The sequence below is a fragment of the Malus domestica genome, chromosome 06 (genome assembly GCF_042453785.1).
Source record: "Malus domestica chromosome 06, GDT2T_hap1".
In the NCBI taxonomy this organism is placed as follows: Eukaryota; Viridiplantae; Streptophyta; class Magnoliopsida; order Rosales; family Rosaceae; genus Malus; species Malus domestica.
Genome location: NC_091666.1, coordinates 26,724,269 through 26,736,119, shown reverse-complemented (window position 1 = coordinate 26,736,119; position 11,851 = coordinate 26,724,269). Strand labels below are relative to the sequence as shown.

The 11,851-nt window shown below is 37.2% G+C and overlaps 1 protein-coding gene across 1 annotated transcript; it reads left to right on the top strand.

The window, feature by feature from the left end:
* Positions 1-2,363: 2,363 nt before the first annotated feature.
* Positions 2,364-3,116, top strand: LOC139196903 (secreted RxLR effector protein 161-like). Its single transcript, XM_070823256.1, has one exon. It carries the CDS (start codon positions 2,364-2,366, stop codon positions 3,114-3,116), a length of 753 nt encoding a protein of 250 aa, XP_070679357.1.
* Positions 3,117-11,851: the final 8,735 nt, after the last annotated feature.

The window sequence follows — 11,851 nt, the reverse complement described above, 5'->3', positions numbered from 1 at the left end:
AAAATAATGAAAACAATCAAATTAGACACTAGGAACTGAAATGGACGGAAATTGAATTAAAAGACTAACAACAATGAAAACTAACTAAATAATATAATTTAATAATGGGGGGGGGTTTGGTTTTGACGAGAAGTAAATTAAACTTAAATAAATTACAGAGTTGACAAAAGCATGAATTAAGGTGAAAGGATAGGTGACGGACTAGCTAGAGGGTTCTTCTCCACACATGACACATATGCAACCTAAATTGATTTTCAGTTGTTCTTTCAATAAATTGTGAATGACAATGTTCCAAGTTAATTAGGTCCGTTTAAATTAACTCTTAGATTTCCCTAGATTCATTGGATTGAATGGAATACGCATTACAACCAAATTATTCCTCATCAAAGTCCCTAACTATGTAATACGCATGATAGAGACATTCAACAAAGATCATTAAGTTCAACGGAAATCATAACATTGACTAGGCATTCATAACTATGGAATACGCATGTTAATCCAGCCTAGAATTCACTTAACACGATTGTGGATAACAACCTTCACTACTTGTGAATATAAGTTCATAACGATTAGGTGAAATTCACTTATATTCTAGCATCAAATTCATGCATGTAAATTAAGTATGCATTCTTAATCGACATACAAAAATAAGTTATCAATCAAGCAGTTAAGCAAATTAAATCACAACTCAGAAATCACAACTGAAGGTAATCAATTCATATTACAAATATATTCATGGCTTTGAATTAACCTCTAGCCAAAATAAATTTAGTTACACATTATTAAAACAGAAATAAAATATAAGTTTGGAAAGATTTAACCGAGAGAGAAGGCAACTTGCTGCTTCTGTTTTTCTCCTCCCCGAGGCTCACGCTGCTCGCCAGTCCGCCCGTGCCTCTGGTCTTCTGCCCGTGTGGACTGTGCTTCTGACAGTCTCTCTTCTTTCTCCGCACAGTTTTCTGTGCAGCTTCTCTCACTAGCTGCCAGGCAGCTGTCCTTCTTCTCCACTCCCTCTGCGCACCCCCTCTGACCTCTCTCTCCCCGCCTGACTTCTGTCAGTCTCTCCTCTCTGCCCTCGTGCTCTCTGTCGCCTGGCAAGTCTCTGACCTGCTCTCCCCTTTCCGTCTATCCTCTTCTGTCCGCCTTCTGTTTTTTCTTTTATTTTTTTATTCTCTTGCCGTTCCTTCCAATCCGTGTCCTCCCGTAGCTGTCTCCCACTTCTCTCCCCGTGCTCCTTCTATCTGCCCTCTGACCTGCCTGGCGTTGTGCTCCCCGCCTTATGCGCACTGTCCCCCCTCTTTTTATTAATCTGATCCTCCTTTTTTTTATTCTTTCCGTTTCTGCGCACCACCCCCACTTCCTTTTGCTCCTCACTTTTTCTTTACAGTCTGCCGTCTCTCTCTCTTTCTATCCTGCTGTTTTTATTCAGTCTTTTCTTTTATTTTCTGCTCCCTTCTGTCGCCCCACTTAGCAGAAAAATAAGTCCTTTTGGTACCACAAAGTTGAGAAACTAATTTAAGATGAGACACGATGTATGCATTCAATGATTTCCATCTAGCAAGTTGGCCATTAATCAACAGTGAGATGTCCTTAGAAAGGAATCACTGAAAAATTCCATCTTTGCATACTTTTTCACTATATTCGATCATGTTACTCCTACAAACACAATATATCAAAAGTATCATAAATACTTAAAGCTTCCAACTAAATTAGACAAGAAAAGAAATAAAAAAAGATGAAATATATAGTTTAAATATTGGTTTATCATTTAGCGTCACAATGGGTCAGCAATATTGTAATTTAAATTTGCTTTTGACGAATTTATTACATAAAATTTCACTTGTTCTATTTTTATTTTCTTTGCATAACAAATCCTATAAACACAAAAATAACGTAAATAGCTCAAAAATATAAGGAACTAACTAAGAAAAGACGAGTGAATTCGAAGTAAAAATATATATAAATATGATCCGATCAGCTATGAAATCATAGGGCATGAAGACAAGGTTTTGAAGTTGAAGAAAGCCCTCTATGGGTTAAAACAAGCGCCACGAGCATGGAATAGTCGCATCGACAAATACTTTCAGGAGAACAACTTCATCAAGTGCCCTCATGAACATGCTCTCTACGTCAAAGTCAAAGATGAAGATATTCTAATTGTGTGCTTATATATGGATGATCTAATCTTCACAGGAAGTAATCCAAGCATGTTTGAAGAGTTCAAGAGAATGATGAACAAAGAATTCGAGATGACCGACATCGGGATGATGACATACTACCTAGGCATTAAAGTCAAGTAGAACGAAGAAGGCATTTTCATCTCCCAAGAAAGCTATACAAAGGAGATACTGAAAAAGTTCAAAATGGATGACTGCAAGCCCATAGGCACGCTAGTGGAGTGTGGAGTCAAACTAACCAAGCATGACAGAGGAAAAAGCGTAAATCTAACATTTTTCAAAAGTCTAGTTGGAAGTTTGCGTTACTTGACATGCACAAGACCAGACATTCTTTATGCCGTCGGATTAGTTAGTCGCTACATGGAGAATCCCACAACTACACATGTGAAGACTGCCAAAAGAATTCTTCGATACCTTAAAGGTATTGTTAACTTTGGCTTATTCTATTCAAGTTCTGATAACTACAAACTTGCTGGATATAGCGACAGTGATTGGGCAGGAGATTTCGACAATAGAAAAAGCACTACTGGATTTGTGTTCTTCATGCGAGATACTGCATTCACATGGATGTCAAAGAAGCAACCGATTGTCACTCTCTCTACCTGCGAAGCTGAATACGTAGCTGCTACCTCATGTGTCTGTCATGCAATCTGGCTGAGAAACTTGTTGAAAGAATTAAGCATGCCACAAGAAGAGCCAACAAAGATCTATGTCGACAACAAGTCTGCAATAGCTCTAGCAAAGAATCCAGTATTCTATGACATGAGCAAACACATAGATACCCGCTATCATTACATAAGAGAATGTATTGCAAGAAAGGATGTGCAAATGGAATACGTGAAGTCACAAGACCAAGTCGCAGACATATTCACCAAACCACTCAGGCAAGAAGACTTTGTCAGATTAAGGAACACAATTGGCGTCACAAGACAAGATTAAAGGGGGATGTTGAATTGTAATCTTGTCTTGACCCAAAGATAATGGATCCAGCCCATGCACAAAGAAAGATCCATGCACATGCTAGAGAATTCTAACAAAGTTCAAGTTGGTGGAAGAGTCTAGAATAATGGTGAGGATTCCACCAACATACAAGATTAGTGTAGATAATTCTAGCTTAGGAAGGTAGTGGAATTATCTAGATAGCATGATGCTTCCATGCTTCTCCAAGGTTCAATCCATGCCTATAAAAGGAAAAGGTATCCACACCATTTGTAACAACCAAGAGAGCAAGTAGTGAGAAGTGAGAAGAAGCAACAAAGCTTCTAAGAGTGTTTGAGTGTTTCCTCTTGTACTAAGTTTGTGAGTGAATAAAAATCTTGTGTAAAAACTTTGAGTATTCTTTCTTTCTCTTGCCTATCAATTCCGCTGCATTACATACTCCTTTGTGAGATAAACAACTTCAAAGTAGTGAAGTCTTTTTAAGCCCCAACATGCTGAGGGTAGCAAACAAATATTGATTGTGAAGATTGTTAAAAAAGATACTGCAGTTGTAGGTCATCGGCAATGAAAACATCCTCCTTGTCGCCCAACAAGATTCCACCTGAGCCATAATAAACCGGTACTCTGTTTTTTTTTTTGGTGAAGAATAAACCGGTATTTTCACCAGGGCATCAGCATGACTTTTCTCCGTCTCTAAATTCCAGTTCTTCGAAACATAAAGCCTGAACATGCAACAATCCTCTTTTAGAACTTTCCCAAACTTTCTAAAGCTTCAAGTAATCATTAACCAAAGGTTGGGATCGTACTCTAAATGCACAAGAGAAGAAATTAGGCAATTCTTGCTCTTAGTGTTTCTTTAAAATAGTTAACTGCAAACCAAACAGCTCATCCTTGTCATCTATAATGCATTCATCTGCACCAACCCACCCTCCATTTTTATCACCTTTCGGAAGCAGATCTTTCGGTTAGCCTTACTACTGGCTCCCACTTAAACTTGCTCAAGTAATTATATACTCGAACGAAGGTCGAAAATTCATCCTGTTGATCAAGGTGCCTAGCAATCAAGGCACATCCCTTTTTCACTTCGACAATCACCCCAATTGCAGCGAGCTCCTTTTTGCAGGTCGTAATTTTAGAGGGGTGAAGTCACGATTTAGTTCATGAATTATCAGTTAAAATTAAGTCCTGAATTATTTTTTCAGTAAAATAAGTTTTTAAATTCATTAAAAATTACTAAATTCATCTCTACTATTATTTTCAAAGCTATTTTATCTAATTTTTCGTCAACTTAAGTCACTTGACACACTTTAGAATGTAATGCCGTCATTTTCTTGTCTACAAGTCTTTAACATTTCATATAAGTTGCGAATCTAACGACTAATTTACCCTTCGAAAACTTAACTTACACTATTTCTTATGAAAAAACTACCAATTTACCCTCCGAAAACTTAACTTACTTATGAAAATACTACCAATTTACTCTCCAAAATTAACTCCATACACTATTTCTTTATGAAAAACTACCAATCTACCCTCCAAGTAATGTGACTTCAATTGACGGAAAATTGAACATAATAGCTTCGAATATATTATTAGGGATATAATTGGCATATTTTTATAATTCAAGGCTAATTTTTCTGAAAAAAATGGTTTATGAATCTAATTTTCACTGAGATGATAATTCAAAAACTAAATTGACAATTCATTTATTTTAGAGTCATAAAATTCTTCATTAATAAAAGTGTTGAATACGTGGTTCATTTTTATTGGACCTTTCAATATTGTTAGCTAGCAGCCCATTTGTTTCACTTTTTCGGTTTTCTATTTGAATGCCACGTGAGTGGCTTTAGGGTTTAAGGCAGCAGCTCCACTTTATAAAGGCATCATGCCTTTTTGGGTTTTCGAGAGAAGAGAGAGCAGACGTACATAAAAGAAAAGGAAGGCTTTTAGGTCAGCTCCTCGTGAGGCTCACCAGGGACAATGCTTTCTTCAACAATCTTTGCCTTTATAGACTCCCTGGCAACATTCAATCCTTCATAAGAAGAGTTATGAACAGGCAGAAACTTGAACATACTAGTCAAGCTAGAAACTAGAGCATCTTCTATAGATCTGACAAGCGAGATAAATGCATTCACAAATGCAGTTGGCACGCAATCGAGAATCCCCTTATTCCATTTGCTGTCCAGAAGAATTCTTTCTCTTGATGAGGCAAGAAGTAAATCAGCGTGAATTATGAAGGGAACTTTCTCAGAAATTGTAATATACTTCATTATTATTTGTTTACAAGAGGGAAGTCCTCTCTTATAGAGTGCTAAAAACTACACAACTAGTCCTAACAAGTGGACAAGCCAAATGATGATTACATGAGGAAAACACCGAAGAGGAAAATAAAGGAAAGCAAAGCAAAGTAATGATGGCTAGCTATAATGATGGCTGTCTATAAAGTAAAGTAATGATGGCTAGCTATAAAGTAAAGTAATGATGCCTAGCTATAAAGTAAAGTAATGATGGCTATCTAGATAAATAATTACAAGTCTATTGTCTATACCAATAATGTCTAGTAGCTATTGTTGACACTCTCCCTCAAGTTGGTGCATAGATGTCATGAATGCCCAACTTGCTTAGTGAGTTGTGAAATACTGAACTTGTGACTGCTTTGGTGAGCATGTCTGCTAATTGATCTTTAGATTTAACGAATGGAACTTCAATAAGTCTTGCCTCAATTTTTTCTTTAATAAAATGTCTATCCACCTCCACATGTTTGGTGCGATCATGTTGAACCAGATTGTGAGCAATGTCAATTGCAGCCTTGTTGTCACAATGTAGATGCATAGCATGCTTGGGCCTAAATCCCAAATCTCTTAGTAAATTCTTCACCCAAAACAGTTCACATACTCCATGTGCCATGCTCCGATATTCTGCTTCAGCACTTGATCTAGCAACAACCTTTTGTTTCTTACTACGCCAAGAGACTAGATTTCCTCCAACAATAACAAAGTATCATGATGTTGATCGTCTGTTAGTTACATCACCAGCCCAATCAACATCAGTGTAGCCTTTAATGTCTAAATTATCATGTTTTGAAAACATTAATCATTTCCCAGGAGCTGACTTTAAATACCTCAAGATACGGTTTACAACATCCATGTGTGTTTCACTTGGTGCATGCATAAACTAGCTTACCATGCTGACTGCATATGCTATATCTGGTTTAGTATATGCAAGATATATTACCTTACCAACAATTCGTTGATATCTCTCTTTGTTCGTAGGTATCTGATAGGATATTCACCAAGTTTGTGATTCAGCTCAATTGGGGTATCTGCTGGTTTGCATGCTAGCATCCCAGTTTCCGTCAAAATATCAAGAACATATTTCCGTTGTGATAGAAATATTCCTTGTTGTGAGCGGGCCACTTCAATGCCCAAGAAATACTTTAAAGCACCGAGATCTTTCATCTCAAATTCACTTGCTAGATACTTTTGCAGTGCTGCCTTTTCTTCTGGATCATTTCCTGTAACCACCATGTCATCCACTTATACAATAAGAGTAGTGATTTTACCTTTCTTATGCTTTAACAAAAGAGTATGATCTAAGTTGCTTTGCTTGTATCCCAAAAATTTCATCGATTTGGTAAATCTCCCAAACCAAGCTCTCGGTGATTGCTTTAAACCATACAACGACTTTTTTAGTTTACAAACGTTGTTGGTCTGATTGGGATCCAGCTTGCATCCTGGGGGAAGCTCCATATAAACTTCTTATTCTAAATCTCTATGCAGGAAAGCATTTTTGACATCGAATTGTTGCAAAGGCCAGTCAAGGTTTGCTGCTAAGGATAAGAGTACACGAATAGTGCTTATCTTAGCTACAGGGGCAAAAGTCTCTCTGTAGTCAATGCCATATGTCTGCGTGTAGCCTTTTGCCACTAATCTTGCTTTGTATCGCTCAATAGTGCCATCTGCATTGAATTTTACTGTGTATATCCACCTGCAACCATTTGATTTCTTCCCCTTGGGTAGGTTAGTTAACTCCCAAGTGGAATTTTTCTGGAGTGCCTCCATTTCTTCATTCATTGCACGAGTCCACCTAGGATCTTTCATAGCATCCTCTACATTACAAGGAATAGATACAGTGGATAATTGATTTACAAATGCCTCACATGATGTAGATAGCCTATGAATGGACACATGGTTAGAAATTGGGCATTTAACCTTGGCTCTAGGATCAGGATCATATAACTGTTTAGGAATCCCTCGAACTCGAGGGAGAAGTTGATAATTAATGGACTCAATTTGACTTGACTCAGGTACGATCTCAATAGAATTAGATTGATTAGGTACCTGTTGATTGTGTTCAGGGGTTGATTGATCATGTGGCATTGTCGAAGAAGGTAATCCCAAGCCATCTAGACTTAACGTTGCTGGATGTACTTCTGTGTCTGATGTTGGAGTTGATGATTCTGTTTCTCCGTGTATTGTTTGATTACAGTCGTCTGCCAACTTATCAACATTTATCTCAGTTTCTGAAATTTCTGCAACAATTTTAATGTTGCTAATGTCTTGGGTATCCTCTTCAAACATATTATTCTCCTCCTGAAGGGGATACTCAATGTCTCCCTTTAAAAAATATGTTTCTCCTTCTTGAAACTGGACATCTGCAGTGATGTATAGAGTTTGGGTAGGAGGATGAAAACATTTGTATCCCTTTTTTGTATCAGAATAACCCAAGAATACACACCGGAGGGCACATGGATCAAACTTCCCCCGTTGATGTGAATAAACCTGTACATAAGACACACACCCAAAGACACGTGGTTCTAAGTTTGGGATAGATGGAATGGTGAGAAGGTGGTTAAGTGTTTGGAATGGTGTTTGATATTGGAGAGTATTGGATGATGTTCGATTTATGAGATATGTTGCAGAACACAGTGCCTCCCCCCAAAACTTATGATGCATGTTGGCACCATATAAAGATGCACGAACCACTTCTAAGAGATGTCGATTCTTCCTCTCTGCTACACTGTTTTGTTGAGATGTATAGGCACATGTGGTTTGATGAACAATACCATGCTCTTGCAAATAGTTATGCAGAACATGATTGACATATTCTTCTCCATTATCAGACCTGAGTGTTTGAATTTTCTTGTCAAACTGAGTTGCAACATATTGATGAAAAATATTGAACTTGGTAGGAACTTCACTCTTGTGCTTCATTGGAAACACCTAGGTCATTCTAGTACAGTCATCTATAAATGTCACAAACCATCTAAATCCAGAAGTGGTAAGAATTCTGGCAGGACCCCAAACGTCAGAATGAACAACCATGAATGGCACATAACTTTTATTTAATCTTAATGCATAGGAAACACGATGACTTTTGGCCAAAATACAAATTTCACAAGGGAAATCGAATTCTTTGAATTGGGAAAAAAGTTCAGGGAATGAAAGTTTAAGATAACCAAATGAGGGATGTCCTCATCGCCTGTGCCATAACCAAATCTTCTTCATTCGGGTTGATTCGTCTCTGCTTACATGATGCACTTGACTCAATCTATTGCTGCATTCTTCCGTTAAGTCCAAATAATATAGTTTGCCCCTTTTAGTACCATAACCAATCACGGCCCTGGTGAGCAGATCCTGGAAAAGACAATATAGTGGCAAAAAAGAAACAGAACAATTAAGGGAGTCAATAATTTGAGAAACAGATAAAAGATCGTAATCTAGGGATGGTACAACTAGGACATGATCAAGATTGAGTGAGGAAGTTAGTGAAATAGAGCCTTCTCCAGTAACCAGAGAGATTGAACCATTGACACTGGTAATGAATGTCTGGTTGGCTGTTTTTAGTGAGTGAAAAATGTTAGCATCAGATGTCATGTGATATGTGGCACCTGTATCAATAATCCACGATCTATTACAAGTATTAGCGGATGTAGAATTAGATATACCTAAGGTGTTCAAGGCTTTTGGGACATGGTCAGATGAGCTAACATCTTGAGAAGACTCAGAGGTGGTGAATGATGCTCTGCTGGATTCCTTCTTTCGTCCTTTGTGAACTCATCATTCTAGACAGCCAATAATCTCATAACAGCCTTGAATAGTATGGTTTTTCAATCCGCATTTGGTGCACTGCATAGGTAGTCGATTACGAAATTGATCAGCTGTTGATAAGTTTATGTTTTGAAGTCGAGGTCCTTGTGGAGATCGAGAATTTGTGGTAAAGAGCACAATAGCTTCAAGCATGGTGGCACTTTCTGACATGGTTCCTTGTCAATTGCTTTCACGTTTGACATGAGAGTATGCTCCTTCAAGACCAGGTTTGGGCTCCATCCTCAAAATCTCACCATGAATTTGATCAAACTTGTTGTCTAATCCTGCAAGAAAAATATAGACTCGAAGTCGCTCAATTTCTTGCTGCCTTGATAAGATATCATTTGGGTCCTTCATGTTAGTAGGACTAAGTTGATCAAGTTCTTGAAAAATCTCGGTGAGATTGCTGTAATAGTTAGCAATAGAAGCTCCATTTTGCTTCATGGTAAATGACCTTTTATGAAGATAATAAATTTTGGCTTCATTAGAGCCATTTGAGTAAGTCTTTTTTATGGCATCCCATACCTGCATGGCTGTGTCGTAACGGATGAACCGCTTCATCTGATTGGGTGTCATAGCATCAAATAACCAACTTTTGACTTGACAATTTTCATCTCGCCACTTGTTATACAGTGGGTCTGTGATTGCAGGCTGCTTGGTATCATCGGAAAGATACCCATGTTTTTCTCGACCAGCAATTTTCATCTATATGACTTGATGCCATAGAGAATAGTTGTTCTCATCAAGTTTAATTCCTACAGAGAAATTGGAATTATCATTTTGAATGGTGACCACTTGTGTGGTGGAGTTTGATTCACCTGGTGTGAAGGACTTAATTGGTGGGTTTGATACTTCATCATCACTAGCCATTGTATAGGCTTAAGATCAGTGAAGTTGAAATAAAAATAAAACTGATATGATGATTGAGATATGATATGGTGGAAGTTTTTTTTTTCTTTTTGTTTTTGAGGTTCAAGAGTCAGTCATGATCGACTGCTCTGATACCATCTCGAAAATTGTAATATACTTCATTATTATTAGTTTACAAGAGGGAAGTCCTCTTTTATAGAGGGCAAAAAACTACACAACTAATCCTAACAAGTGGACAAGCCAAATGATGATTACATGAGGAAAACACCGAAGAGGAAAATAAGGAGAAAGGAAAGCAAAGCAAAGTAATGATGGCTAGCTATAAAGTAAAGTAATGATGGCTAGCTAGAGGAATAATTACAAATCTATTGTCTATACCAATAATGTCTAGCAGTTATTGTTGACAAACTTTTGGCACCATCTTGGTGGGAAGGAATGCATATAGACTCCAGGAGATGTGTTTGTTCCTCTATGAAAGAGCTCTGCAATTGGAAATGCAAGCGTGATCACCCATTCATCTACTACATCATTTCTCCCATCCATTCTACAATCCAGCCTGACAGGAAACTTCTGCTTCAACATATAATAGCCGCATTCTTTATCAAACTCGTAGCCATTTTCTTTCGCAGAAAGGTGGAGTGTGTAGGATTCAACATCGATGTTCTTCCTGGTGACAAATTTAGTCTCGCTTGATATTGCTATCGCACTTACAGAGTTATGCCCCTACGATTGTTGCATCCCGAGAAGTTATGACAAACTCAAGTGATGGATCAACCTCTTATGGGTACTCATTATCTTCTGCATTCTGCAAAATAACTAGTATACTATTTACCACTAATTCTATATTCAAATACAATATTGTAAGGCCATCTCCAACTGGATTGGCCATAGGGCCATAGGTCAAAGGATAACCTTTTTTGACACAAAACCCATCTCCAATGGAGATATGGGTAAAAAATTCTTGGGACCCATTGGGCCAAAATTCTGCCATATGGCCAGCTAGCCCCCTCGGTTGGGCCAACTGGATTTTTTTATATTTTTTTTAAGACAAAATGAAAAATTCTAATTTTTTCTTATAAATACTTAAGATATTTCTACATCATTTCTCATATCTTTTTCACATTTTCATACTATCTTACTTCATTTTATTTTCATTATTCACATTCTATTCATCTCAAACATTTTTTTTATATATACCCCACTCTTATCTCATCCAATAATCTTTCCTTTAATTTTTTCAATAATTTTCATATGGTCACATCTTTAAGTGACACTCAAAATATGTCCGGATACTTATTCATTTAGCGACAAGTGACACTCAAAATATGTTATAAAACTTTATTTTAATATAGTAGTTTAATTCAATTAACCAATAAAATTAAAGAACAAACTTATAATAATAAATTATTGAGATGACTAAAAAATAGCCCATTTGATTAGAGATAGTTTATAAATAATTAAATATAATCTAGCACTATTCATTAAAAAATAATTTCTTGTAAGGTTATAATATGGGTGGGAGCTAAAGCTCATTCGGTTGAAGATGGCTTAAGATTCCAAAAGCATGCCATAGACTAAACATTAAAATGAAAAAAAAAAAAAAAAAAAAAAATCCAAAGAAATGAATTAAAAACTGGATGAGTTCCATGAGGAAGTGAACATCCTTAGCGTAGGGTTCAGCAGAGAGATTCTTCACAGCCTGGTGAAGATCCTCTGTCAAAGGGTTGGCCTCTTCCCATCCAATGGAGAACTTTGTCTTCCTTTTCTCTCCTACGT